The sequence below is a fragment of the Phoca vitulina genome, unplaced genomic scaffold (assembly GCF_004348235.1).
Source record: "Phoca vitulina isolate PV1807 unplaced genomic scaffold, GSC_HSeal_1.0 scaffold7, whole genome shotgun sequence".
NCBI classification, from domain to species: domain Eukaryota; kingdom Metazoa; phylum Chordata; class Mammalia; order Carnivora; family Phocidae; genus Phoca; species Phoca vitulina.
The window spans coordinates 45,998,217-46,012,473 of NW_022589710.1; the positions used below are offsets into that span (position 1 = coordinate 45,998,217).

At 39.0% G+C, this 14,257-nt stretch overlaps 1 protein-coding gene across 18 annotated transcripts in view; it reads left to right on the top strand.

Annotated features, from left to right (window-relative positions):
• The window catches only part of TTLL5 (tubulin tyrosine ligase like 5), a 274,403-nt gene that overhangs the window by 64,873 nt on the left and 195,273 nt on the right, over window positions 1-14,257 (top strand). For 16 of the 18 annotated variants that reach the window (XR_004299582.1, XR_004299581.1, XR_004299583.1 and 13 more), the window contains 5 exons: window positions 1,082-1,143; window positions 2,296-2,390; window positions 4,611-4,652; window positions 12,224-12,337; window positions 12,618-12,709. Coding sequence is in view for 15 of the 18 variants with exons in the window: in XM_032405630.1 (XP_032261521.1) it covers window positions 1,082-1,143; window positions 2,296-2,390; window positions 4,611-4,652; window positions 12,224-12,337; window positions 12,618-12,709 (405 nt within the window). In the remaining 3 variants the exon portion in view is untranslated. The remainder of the gene's footprint in view (window positions 1-1,081; window positions 1,144-2,295; window positions 2,391-4,610; window positions 4,653-12,223; window positions 12,338-12,617; window positions 12,710-14,257) is intronic. The other 2 variants (XM_032405627.1, XM_032405628.1) reach the window with 1 other exon arrangement.

Below are 14,257 nucleotides of genomic sequence, written 5' to 3' on the forward strand. Positions count from 1 at the left end.
ACTTCAAACAATCTTAAAATTTTTTTTAACCTATCGTTTAGAAGAAGGAAAGAAACATATTTTTTAATACCAGAGAGGATTGTGCTTATATCTGCAGCTGTAGCCAGAATTTCTATTAGCCATACACTTCTCTAAACAGCTAGAGAACCCTGGAGATTTATGCTAGAGACCACCCAGCAGCTGCATTTTTAAGGATGAAAAACGTTGGCAAAATGCCAAGTAATCAAATAAAGACAGATTGACTACTTCATGGGGTGGGAGTTTGGCTTAACCCCAATAGTAAGGTATAGAGCTAGATATCACAGAGATGCTTCAGGTGTTGGGCCACTCTTTTGTTAAGTAAGCTCTTTGCAGATTGCCCAGCCAGGTGCATCATAGGATGTTAGAGATGCCCAGAATGATGCATTGGTCCAGTAGCCAAAGTAATCTGGTTCATGGAGGAACACCTCAACACCAAGGCCAGCATGGCAGTCACTGCCACAGGGAGGCTTCCAGCTTTCAGTTCATGTTTCTGTTTCCATGTGGGTTCCTGCTGCATCATCTGGTGATATTTTGGTATAACTTGTATTTTTTTGCCCTCATTTTGCAAGCCTAAAAGCTTAAGAAGATTGATTTAGAACAGAAAATGAAGCCTTAAAAAAAGTACAAAGATGACCAAGTTCCTTCTCTTGCGTGTGAATGTGATTTGACTATTATAGCAGTAAAAAATAATTTGAATGATGGACACACTCATAAAGGAGCATATTAAAAGTCTAAACCTCTAAAATCTGCAGTGATAATGAAGCAGTATTCTTGACTTGTACACAGTTTGAACTGCACAAGACCTTTTGGAGTAAAAAGATTGCATGTCAGGGAATCAACTTTGGTGCTGGACCTGCCCTACAGAGGATGAGTTTAACAGTGGGCTTTTATTTCTAGTATTTTTGCCCAGATTTCTTCTTCTTTTTCCATGGGTTTGATGTGCTTTATGTGTTGCTTCTCATCGACGTTTGGAAGCTCTGCTATATTGAGGCCCATTAGGGGTAGCTATTCTGTTAATCTATAACATTATCGATTGGCCTTTCTTTCTCTCTTCTATTAGTGATGCACCTCTGGACCTAAAGATTAAAGCCAGTATGATTTCAGATATGTTCACTGTTGTAGGTGAGTAGTAGTGTTTTCTGAAGACTCACATAAAAGTTAACCAGAGCATCCATTTGGTCAGGCTCTCTAGGTGTTGCCAACTGGCAGTTCCTAAGCCATGCTGAATGTTTTGTACTGAAAAATTATATTTTCAGGCAAGTGTTTATATGTTTCTACTCCCCCTGGCTCCATCCTGTCCTGAGGCTGAACCACAACTAGGGCTGAGACCTAATTCCTGGGGCACAGGAATTATGAGCCGAGGAAGAGAATTAAGCAAAGGTCTGGAGAAAGTCTATTTTTCTCTGAGTTGAGAGAGTGCGCCTGACTGAAGCAGTTTTGTTACAAAGGAGACTGGCTATATTTCCACTAGGCGGTCTCCGCTGGTGTCAACATGGCCCCTCCTGTAATAGTTATAGCTAAAGGCGGCCTGAGGAAGAAATCCCTTTCTGAGTAGATAAGCCAAAACTTTGAAAAGGAGATGGGCAGTCAGGTGGGTATATTGTGGGTTTGTTGTCGTTTCCTAAGTACTCTAAAAAGGCATGACAAAATATATTTGAAATGAAATAGTACTTGATGTACCAGCAAATGCTGTAAAACTTAGCCACTCTAGTCTCCCTGGATGGGAGTCTGCTTTTTAGGAAGTGAAATGAGCACACACCTAATTTCTTAAGCCATAGATAATCTAAGAAGCCCACTTTGAAAGGTGCCAGGACACCGCCTTCAGCTGTTCTAGAAGTAGACCTTGTAACAGGACAAGACCCCTCACCTGCTTTTGGGTTCTCCCAGTAAAAACAACATTATTTTCCAGTCACCCTCTAGGAGGCCACTTTAAAATAATTTGTTTTTATAAACAACCATGTATTTTTAAATGGTGGTTTGCACTTTTACTCTGAGGTTCATCAAAAATCCACATCTCTTTTTCAATCAGAATCAGCTCCCCAACAAGGAAGGTTGATTTATCTGCATATTTTCCATTCTTGTGCTGTCCAGTTTTGATGGTTTGAAGTTCAAGTGGAGTGTGTGTCTGAGAGCCATGCCTAATCCTCCTGAGGTTGGATCTCTGTAATATTTGTGACCATGAAACTGAGTTTGTATACCTAAAGAAAAGGTACAGCTAAACCTGCTAATTTCTTAGAAAATGGCAGGTTTTAATGTTTGCCGTTCCCCATTCAGGATTTGTGTGCCAGGATCCTGCCCAGAGGGCATCAACCCGGCCAATTTATCCCACCTTTGAGTCTTCCAGGCGAAACCCTTTCCAGAAACCTCAGGTAAGCAAATTCAGCAGCAGGGAGCCCAGCAAGGCTTATTGGAAAGTGGTAGCTGATGTAAATGAGTGAGCTGAAGCACAGTGGATATGACATCACTTAGAACAGGAAATTATTTGGGGATCATTCCAGACAGGAGGCAGTTATATTCAGCTATGGCTAATAGCATATGCTTTCGATGCTTTCAAACTAACTTACTGCTTTTTGTTTTTCTTTTCTTTTGCCTTCTTATTTCATTATCTGTGTCCTTTTTTTCTCTTTAAGAACCACCTGCTTTTTTCCTCAAATTGATATGCTCATAAACAAGGCACAGAGAGGGAGCCTACAAATTCCTAGTCATTACTCTGCTACATTGTTTTGATCTTCAGGCTAGCTTTGTAAAGAAGATGCTTGATTGAAATATTATCTTCTCTACAAGTGCTCAGTGATCATGAGGTGTTAATTGAGGTTCAATGAGATAAATGCCTACAGAATCCTGTGCGTGTCTGAAACATCACTTGATCAAGCATTGCTCCGGTCTTTGTGTCCTCTGCATTTGTGTTCCAGTTAAACCAATCAGCTCATCGTTCTGCCTGCTCATTCCATCATCTAATCCATCCCTGCCTGTCTAGACCTGGCTAGTTTCCATGTGTGTTCGTTGCCTCTAACATTTCTTCTTATCTAAAAGGTCCACCTTCCTCCTCTCTTCCCATCTGGATTGATGACCTTGCCTGCTCAGAAGTCTAGAGATCGTTTGCTATTAAATCCATCCCATTCTATCATGACCTTTATTTTTTATTTCAATAGGACTTACTTGTTCTCTGGTGCATGGTTTTGGCATTCATCGATTTGTTGCTTTGAAATTGTCCAGTGTTCCTCTGCTAGACTGTAAGCTCTTTGAAGGCAGAAATAGCGCCTTCTTCCCCCTGCCTCCCCTTTCCCTTTCTTCTGCCCTCCATCCGTTCCTCCTCCACTTCTCCCTTCTCCTGCCACCGCTCGTTCTTCTCTTTTCCCTTTAGCTTGCTGGTCTCATTTGGAGTAGTGCTATTTCTCTCTGCCACACTCATCACTCTTCCTCACGCAGTTATACTTCTCACTTGTCAGGGTCTGCAAACTCAAATGCCTAGAGGGGCTGCAGGCAGACAATGGGAATGAGTGAGAGGGCCAGGTACAACACAGCTGAGAGGGACGTGGCTCTGCTAGCCTGGAGCCTGTGCCCCATATCAAAAAGGGGCAGCTGTTTTGCTGATGTGCTCTAACTGATCATTGCCATGCGTGAGTGTGGGCCATGTGTTGTCAGACCTTCGTACTGTCAAGAGAAATCAGAAGTCTTATTTTAAAATATTGCCAGCTGGTCCAATTAAAGAAAAAATACTTTGCAGACCAAACATAACATGTCTTTGAGCTAGATGCAGTCTGTGACCACCTGCTCTAGGATTGTCCCGTTAGTATTAGAGTTGTGATGTGGGACAGGGTGTACTGGATTTTAAGGGGGTATTGTTATCTTGGATTAGAAGGAAAACCAGGCAGCGAGGTTGTTCTTGATCAGTACATCATCACAGATCAAAAGGTTTTGTTATTTTTAATAAGAAAAAGCAGAGGATTACCCTAGGTGTACTAGCAAAACTGAATTTAGGCCATCACATTCCTTTGCAGAGTTTCCTGCAGTATCTGTGGCAGGAGCCACAGGATTGTGTGTAAAGGATTGTGAGTGTTTCTGTGCAGCTTTCACAGAGTTTCTGCCAAGTTTTACTCTAGGGGTTAGATGTATGTCATTCTTGGATGAATTGACCCCTTCTCTTAGCCTGCCTCTCAGCCTTTATTGGCCACTCTTTGCAAATTGTAGAGAATCCATCCGCCATTTGTTTTGCTAACTGGTAGGTCATGGCATGACTTCATCCATAAGCAGCCTACAGGACACTTTTATTTAAAGGGTAAAGAAACTGTAGATTAGTTCTATGTGCTCTGGAACAAATTTATCAGGTGGAGTAGTTGACTTCAGGATGCGACAGTAGGATCGTGCGCTCCTGCTGAGAAGATGAAACTGGGTAGATACACCGTAGGAGAAAGTGGTATGAAACATAGTAAATACTCTGGTCTTACAAGCACAAAGTGTAGAGTTCTTGCTTTTGTTTTCTGCCTGGAGATCATCTTCTCCTTTGTGAAATCATAGACGTAGGAGTTGGAAAACCTCGGTATGGTAGGAGAAGGTAAGGCTTTATTCCATTTTTCTGTCTTTTGTAGCGTCCAGTGTCTGCACAGTGTCAGTCCTCAGATGCCAAACTGGTAAGTTCTGGATCATTTGGAGACTTCATTCAGATTCTTATTTCCAGTCCCCAAATGGAAAGCTTTGCTCTTTCACAGCCCGTGTTTGATGCACCTGCTTTTTGAACTTTAATAACATAGAGTAAGTGAAAATGAATGCACAGAGGTCTTTCCAGATACGGAATGCAAGAGTAGAGGCTGTAGGAATTTATGAGTCCTCTTTTCCTGATAGTGATCGTGCTGCAAAGGAGGCGGTTGGATTTAAATGACGAACAGGATTTAGAGACATATCTATTGCTTTGACCAGAATATTCCAGGAAGGAAATATAGTTCACAGACACCCTTCCTTTTCTTCAGATGTCTTATGAAAGGTACTATCGTCAGTGGCTTCATATTGGAAACATTTTCACATTGGCTATTGGGCTGCATTTGATTGTACATATTTCTTATATGTAGTGATTTGCAGTTTTATGAGTTAGAACCTCTGGCATAATAAGTGTCTGAGATGCTGCCTTTAAAAATAACTGTCCTTGTTAGCCGTATTTGAGATTAACTGTCATTTTCTTCTGTGAAGATCTTTGTTTTGTTTTGAACATCTTGTTGAAGTGATTGGGTAGCAGTGAGGATGCTGCTTCTGCTAGTTGAGGCTTTGAAATGATGCTGTAGATGTTTGAGACCTAAGTGTGCCCCTGCAACTGGTAGTTCTTCGGCAAGAAGCTCCAGGATATTTATTTTGGCCTTGGTACTCTCTGATCCAGTTGCCGGACGGCTTGGGAGCTTGAATTGTAACTCTCACAGCTACTGTTTTTGACAAGGTGCTTTACATGGTTTATATGAGTCCAAGAAATGAAAAAAAGGTTTACTGGTTGTCTAGTGTTTGGTAACTGGTTAATGCGATTCCATAATACAAGTCTTGGTGTTTAGTTGGTAGAATTTGAAACTCTGTAATGTTGAGTGTTTTGTAAGTTTAGCAGGTACCTAGGTATGCTAGCTTCTCTCTGTGGCAAATAAACAGAAAACAGAACTAACCAAAAAACAACCACAAAAAAGCCCCAAAGCTGTTGACTTCAAAGAGCTTACATTCTGCATACCTTTTAGGGCTCTCTACTCTTACTGCAGGAGAACTTTAAAAATGCTTAATTCATGGTCTTCTGAATTCCAAAGAAGTGTCTTTGATATGTAATTCTAATCTTTTTTTTTTTTAAGATTTATTTATTCATTTGAGACACAGAGATACAGAGAGAGAGAGAACATGAGCAGGGGGAGAAGCAGAGGGAGAGGGAGAAGCAGGCCCCCCACGGAGCAGGGAGCCTGATGCGGGGCTCGATCCCAGGACCCTGGGATCATGACCTGAGCCGAAGGCAGATGCTCAATCATCTGAGCTACCCAGGCACCCCTGTAATTCTAATCTTAATTTCCCTTCTCTTACATCTGTCTAGCTCCGTTGCTTGAATGGCCGTAGGTTGCAATAGCCTGTGGCGGAGCAAGGCCTCTCCCTCATGGTTGTGTATTTGAACACTGCTCATGTGACATAAAGCCTTTTTCGCTTTATTTAGCCAACTTTATATGTGTAGAATTCTTTGACTCTTCTTGTTCTTCGCAGTGTTCTACTCTGTCACCGTCTTTCTGTTAATGAAGCGTTCTCAACTCCATGGCGGTTTTGTCAGAGCTGAGTTAAAAACGAAAACAAGTTCTCTGCTCTGGCCATGGACACTTTGTCATGTTTTCTTTTTCTGTTGCTGTCAGATCGTGCAGTCCAGTTTTTTGCCTGTTGTCTGACTATTCCTTCTTAATCCATTGTCTCTTTCTACATTTCTTCCTCCCCTTGAATGCCTGCGGTTCAGATTTCCTACTCATCCAGAAATCATTTTTCGGGGTTCCAAGGCAGATGGCATGGTTTTGTGGAAAGCACACGGACTTTAGAGTCAGATAGCCCCGGGTTCAAATTTGCTCTGCCAGTAACTATAGCTGTTAGACTTTGGGCAAATTCCCTTACGTCTCTGAGGCCCACTACCCACGTCTGTCAAATGAAGATAATAATACATACATGGAGGTATGGTGGGAAAGAAACGATAAAGCATAGGTAAATATTTGGGATAGTTCTGGACACATAGTTTACCTTGGACACATAGTCCCCTTCACACTTTTGAGTCCTGTTGATTTTCCTTTTACCCATTTGATGGCCAGTATTGGGAGTTATTTCAATATTCTTATCTGTAGCCATTCTTTTCACATTTGCTGTCATCTACAAATGCAAATTGATTACTTTATTATCTTTTTACTTATCCATCCTCCCAGACATCAGTGAAGATTCTAAGTAATGCTCAATCAGTACCCATTCTGAAAATCACTTCCTAATGTGATTCACTGCTGTTTATCCTACATTACATCTTTTAACTCTTTTCAATTTTTGTTGATGTGTTTTATTCATTATGTTATGACACTAAGCCCCAATTAGAAATATAATTTAGAATAAAAATTTTATGAAATTTGTATAAATGTTTTTGTAAAACCCAAAGACATTAAATGTATTTATTTGCTTTATTCCCCCTTTTTTGTAATTTTGTCCTAAAAATAAACATTTTAAAGCATGTTTTAAAATAAATAAAACAGTCTCCATACTTATTCTTCATGAGCTCATTAAACTCTAAATGTTTACGGAATTTTTTTTTCTTTTAATATTTGTTCCATTATTTTACTAGGGATTCAAGTTAGACTTACCAGGCGGTAATCACCAGAAGCACACTTCTTACATTTTTGAAGACTGGTACCTCATTTGTTTTTTTCTAATCCTCTGGTACCTCCTCAGTTCTTCATGATTTTTCAAACATGATTGTAAGTGGTTTTGGTAAGTTTTTTGTTTTGTTTTGTTTTTTAAAGCCAGTTCCCTTAATAACAAGATGCATGTCTCTCAGACCTGCTGACTTATATTTATTCCAAATTTCCAGATGTTGCATATCTCTTTTTGACTGTAACACAAGTCTACTTACTTTCTTTTTTTTTTCCCTCCCCTGATTTCAGAATATATTTCTGGTTATCAATTACATTTGGACCTTCTCTATAGCCATTTTTTGTTTATTTCCCACCTGATTTATTCATTTGTGGTCCTTTTTGTTCCTTTTATTTCATTTGACAGCATTAATTCATTTTGCATTTTAAACTGGATTTTACCAGTTTAAAGGTGGCAAGATGTGTCACATACAAATTGAGCTATTTCTTGTTAATTTGTTTCTAACACAGAATTCCAAACTTTGTAAAACTACATTAGGACATTTTTATTCCTTGTATGTGTTCTCTGTCAAACAGGTTTTATTCTTGCCCCTCAATTATGATTGTATCTTTTATGATATCTCACCTTTTTCATATTCTGTGTTTTGTTCAGTTCTTCTCAGTGCTGGTACCTGCCAGCTTTCTTTAGGCTGAGAATCATTTTTCTGATTCAGCATCTGTTTTTTACTACTTTTAGTGGCGACAGGTGGTTCCTCATCTCAACGATTTCACATTCTCAGTCAATTCTTCCCTAGTAATAAAGGTTAGATGTGTAAAGCTTTCTTTTCTGGGTCTGTTTCTAAATCATAAGTTGTACTAATGATAATTTTATATCTTTGATGCATGTTGCATGGCAGAATTCTGACCTAGGCAATAATTTGGTGGTTTAAAATCTATCTGAGCACCCAGTAGTTAAAATCCTGTGTCATCTAGACAGAGGCAATGGTTCTCTCTAAATTCAGAGGAACTTTATTTCCTTAGTGCATTCAGTCAGTTCCCTGCGCGGGTAAATGCACGAGATCAAAATCACAGAATGGCTTGCACTTGGAGTGTTTTGCTCTTGTTTTTGGCAGTCCTGATGGCCTTCCAAATCAGTCTGATTCCCTTTTTTTTGGCTTGGCTTTTAATCTCCAGGTGTGTCTTCTTGGCGCTCATAAGCATTTCTATCTCCTTTCTTTCTTTTTTCTTTGTTATCCTTTCTTCTCCCCCTTTTTCTCTGCCTTTTCTCTCACCTGTGTCTATAATTCAGGTCACATTTCTTAATAGTTCATCTCATTAACAAATGTTGGTAGGATTCAACCAGTTGTCTATGACAATAGTCTCTGTTGTACCTGTGTAGACACATGTCTCTGTAGACCAGTACAGCAGGTATTATGCTGATCAAGAACATTCTCTCTAATCTCAAATTTATTGAAAAGCTGAGATTGGCAAAATACTTCTGACTTTCTAGTCTGATATTTTTCAGCAGCTTCCCCGAAGACATAGGAGACCTGGGTGGATTTTAGAGAGGCATTTGAGATACATAGACAACAGTAGCTACAACTTTCACATCTCTCTCCCTCTCAGCCTTTTTAATAGTTTAGTTTGAGGTAAATAGGTGAAGAGTTAAAAGGAGTTTCTAGCTATCTTTTTTACCTCTTGGAGCACGTTGACCTTTTTCTTTGCAGCCTGGTGCTATTTGTGGCAATAAAAGAGTAAAGTTATCAGCTTATGGGAGTTCACAGCTAGAGCGCTCACCTAACAAACACCATTACCCCTCAGCCCCTTCCATTTTCAAACCTCCCAAAGGCCCCAGCCAGGAGCATCTCCTGAATTCCTCCATGCCTCACCTAGACAGCCCACATGCATGCACAAGTGGCTAGAGTTAGAACTGTGGGCTGTGCATAACAAAGGAGTGTTTGTGAACCTGTATGGAGACAACTCTTTGAAAGTGACTTGGGAGAGAAGACTGAGAATTTTGGGGGTGTTAGTTCAGTGTTTCTAGGAGCAGGTTTAGATTAGTAGAGGAAGGTGGCAACATCATTGTAATCTCAGTCACTGGAAGCCAGGAGTATTGTTCCATCTCAGCAATTCCACAAAATGAAAATTAGGTCCTAAAAAAGAAAAAAAAAAAAAGATCATAAGATCAAAAAGAAAGATAAAATGACAAACCAATAATAAAAAAAACAGACAAGAAAATGAACAACAAAAACAAAAGAAAGACAAAAAACAAAAAACAAAAATTTAAAGAACAAAAATTGGGGGTGCCAATTAGATGTTATTCAATAGTGATTTGATCCATGTTCTTGCAAATATGACCATGCATTTCCTTCTTTTTTATTTTTTAGAGATTTATTTATTTTATTTTAGAGAAAGCGTGAGCATGAGCGGGAGGGGGAGAGAGAATCTCAATGAGACTCCATGTGGAGCGCAGAACCTGACAGGGGGCTTGATCTTATGACCCTGAGATCACGACCTGAGCCAAAACCAAGAGTCAGACACTTAACCAACTGTGCCACCCAGGCACCCCAACCATGTATTTCTTAACACTATTCTAATAGCTAATAACTATTTCCTAAAATATTTTTGTTACTAACCTTTAATACAGATTTTAGCTTATCAACATTTTAAATAAGTTTTTCTATTCTAAAATGTTTAATCTTTATTTTTATTATATCATTTAAATGAGTGCTTACTTCATATTCTCTCTTACATAATTTCAGAGGACTTTAAGGTACTTGTAAATAGTGTGAGTGATGAGGCAACTTGACCTTGGATAAGGCACTTGACTGCCAGTAGCTTTCTGATTAGAGCCATGTCATCACATGTGAAATAAAGTATTTTTAACCAACGATAAGTGGTGTGTGAAATGAGAAAAGTCCTTAAAGCATCCAGTTAATATTTTGGCTTTACTAAATTGTCACTAAATAAGTGTTTGCACTTTAAAATTGTTTGAAAAGATCATATTACTTATATGATTCCCTTCCTAAATCTTTAAAGTTTCACCTTGATTCCCCTCTCATCCCAACATGTACTGCTTAATGCATTCCCGCAGATTGGAAAGGAATTAAATTTTTCCCCCAAATCCTCTGCAAAGTTTAGTTCTAACTATGATTAATCTGCATGTGAGCACATTCATTCATTTACTTACTTCTTCATCAAATATTTATTGATCTCCTCCTCCATGCCAAGTGCTGTTCTGGGCGCTGAAGATACCACAGGGAAAGCTAAACAAGTAAAAGTCCCTGCCTTTCCGTGTTGCTTACATCTGCTGATTTCATGGTTTTTCGCTATAAAGGTATCTCATCATGGAGTTGCCTATCAGGAAATCTATCTTTTATAACTCCCATGCTAGCTTTGAAGATTAGTATGTATTGGTCTCCCTTGTGTCAAAGGTAAAAGCGTTCATGATGTGTACAAGTGTGTATTATTAGTCTGCCTTGGGCTACCATAACCAAGTACCATAGACTTGGTGATTTAAACCACAGAAACTTATTCCTCACAGTTCTGGAGGCTGGGAAGTCCCAAGATCAAGGTGCCAGCAAGGCAGGTTTCATTCTGAGGTCTCTGTTCTTGGCTTGTAGATAACTGCCATCTTGCTCTGTGCTCACATGACCTCTTTGTACATGGTCGGGCAGAGAGAGAGAGAGTACAGCTCTCTGATGCCTCTTCTTTTAAGGGCATTAATTTCATCAGGCCAGAGTCTCACCCTCATGACCTCCTTTAATCCTGATTACCTCCTAAAAGCCCCATGTCCAAATACCATCAAATTGGGGGTTAGGGCTTGAACATATGAATTTGTGGAGGGACATAAACAGTCTGTAACAGTGAGTATTGCTGAGAAGGTTGAAAGTTTTTCCATAGGCAGTGTACGCAAAGAGAAAAACAGTAGTTCCTGACAATAGGACTGCTTTTCTCTCATCATAGTTAGTTCTAGGAATTTAGAAAGACAATTTGCATGCACATTTCTTGAGTTACTGCTTATTCTTTCTGTTGGCAGATATACTTGTCTTATCAGTCACTTTATCTCTTTCAATGATAGTGTGTTCACATGCTTTATACCATCTGACTTCCTTTGTTACCTTTATATTTCTTTGCTCACGTAACATCAAAATTACTTAAAACTTTCATTGTAGATGACCTTTGTGATCACCGTTCAGAAGACTGTGAGGAGCGTGGCCCATTTGGTTGCCTCCTTGGAGTGCCCAGGGCAGTGTGGTCCTTGATCAGGTTTCTTGAAGTCCCCAGCAGCTACAGTGTTTCTTTTGGTCACAGCTCTTTTCTGTGTCACTGATGACTGTTAACCTCAATTTCCATCCCCTCCCCCATACCAGAGTTCTAAAACATCTCATGGCCCAGTTTTCACCTGTGACATAATAGATTGTTCCTTGGTTTTCTGTCTTATGTCTCATTTCTCCTAACTCCCCTTCCCCACTGCTGTAAAGAATATCGTCATTTACTGAAATAAATACACATTTAATCTTATATGGTGGTTATTTTCAGATTTCTTCTATATCTTTGAAAATGTCAGAAGTCCTCTAAAACCAGGGTTAGGATTAAGTACTGGATTAGAAAGTCATGTGGACATCTTTCTTGTTTTTCTTCTTGTTTTCTTCTCAACCCATAGTGTTTTTCTTCTATTCCGTTTTCTTTTCTTGCCTTTGAGTCTACTAGCTTTCATTTATTTCCCAGGGTTTCAGGCTAAGAGAGTAATTACAGAAAATGGGCTTTGGATTTGAGCTTATCCATAATAGGAAAGATAATGATGTTGAGGGACTGAATAGAGACAAATGAAGAAAGATGATGAAAACATTTTGTTTGTTTCTGTTTTTCCTTCTCCTTAGCGTTCCCGTCCACTCTCTGCCAGTGATGCGGAAATGAAAAACCTTGTGGGCTCAGCCCGAGAGAAGGTGCCGGGGAAGTTAGGTGGTTCTGTGCTTGGTCTGTCAATGGAGGAGGTAAAGATAACTCCATTTCAGGCCTTTGTGGGCTAACACAGGGTTCAGTGAAAATTAGCGAGTGATTTATAATGTTGATGACCACCTTATATCTTACACTGAAAAGAGAAAGATTCAAGATGGGAGAAACTTGTTCTCAGAAAATAGCATCTTAAATGGAATTAATTTCTCCCTTCATGCTTCTTTCATATTTGTGGGTTGTAACTCTCTTCCTCTGCCCTATAAATACATGGATTACAGTTTTCAAAATGGGTACTTACTTGATTTTCTCTTTATATAGATCAAAGTTTTACGGAGAGTGAAGGAAGAAAATGATCGGAGAGGTGGATTTATTCGCATATTCCCTACATCAGAGACATGGGAAATATATGGGTGAGGTGACTACCTTTTTTTTTTTTATCTGTGCCTCAGGTCCACAGAATTGGGTTAATTGTGACACAGTGTTGTCATTGCTTTCCATTTGTGTCTTTCTTACTTTGTGTATTTATTTATAGTGGTGTGAATATTACCCAACCCAATAACTAGAGCATTAACAGTAATTTAATCTACCTGTGCATTATTCCTTTTAAAAAAATCACCCACCTCCTTTGTAATAGCCCCTTAACCCGGGTTAGACACTTGTAAAAATTTTATGATCATCATTATCTTGATTTGAAAATAAAGTAAGTTATAGTACCATTTTACATTTTACCAAGAGTGTATGAGAGTTCTAGTTGCTCCTCCTCTTTGTCAACACTTGGTATTGTCAGGCTTTTTAATTTTAGACATTCTAGTGGGCATGTAGTGTATCTCTCTGGTTTTAATTTGCTTTTCTCTGATGAATAATGATATTGAGCCTTCATGCACTATTGGCCATTTGTGTATCTTCTTTTTTTCCATTTTAAATTTAGGATTTTTATTTTTTTGTTATTGTGTTATAAAGGGCTCTTGATACAAGTCCTTTCTTAGATATTTATATTGAGAATATTAATATCTTCTCCAAGTCTGTGGCTAGCTTTTTCATTTCTTTTTTTTTTTAAGATTTTATTTATTTGAGAGACAGAGTGCACAAGCAGGGGGAGGGGCAAAGGGAAAGGGAAAGGGAGAAGCAGACTCCCTGCTGAGTGCAGAGCCCTACATAGGGCAGGGCTCGATCCTAGGACCCCGAGATCGTGACCTGAGCTGAAGTCAGACGCTTAACCAGCTGAACCACCCAGGTGCCCCAAGTTTTTTCATTTCTATAATGGTGATTTTTATTTATTTATTTATTTATTTATTTTAAAGATTTTATTTATTTTTTTGACAGAGACATAGAGAGAGAGGGAACACAAGCAGGGGGAGTGGGAGAGGGAGAAGCAGGCTTTCCACTGAGCTGGGAGCCTGATGCAGGGCTCGATCCCAGGACCCTGGGATCATGACCTGAGCCAAAGGCAGACGCTTAACGACTGAGCCACCCAGGCGCCCCTATAATGGTGATTTTTAAAGAACAGAAGTTTTAAATTTCAGTGAAGTCAATTTTTAAAAGATTTATGCATTCTGTGTTTCCTATATAAGAAATTTTGCCAACCCTAACGTCATAAAGCTTTTTCTCTTATGTTTTCTTCTAAAAGTTTTATAAGTTTAGCTTTTATATTTTGTTCTGGGATAGTATTGATTTAATTTTTATGTATGGTGTGAGGTAGGGTTGAGGTTCATTTCTTTTCATATAATATACGTTTATTTCAGCACCATTTGTTGAAATTACCCTATTGAATTACCTTGGCACCTTTGTTGAAAATTAGTTCAAGTATATGTGTGGGTCTATTTCTGGACTTTATTCAGTTTCACTAATTAATCTGTCTCAGTCACTATAGCTTTATATTAAGTCTTGAAATTAGATAGTGTAAGTCTTCCAACTTTTTTTTTAAGTATTTTGACTATAAATAAATAAATAAAAGTATT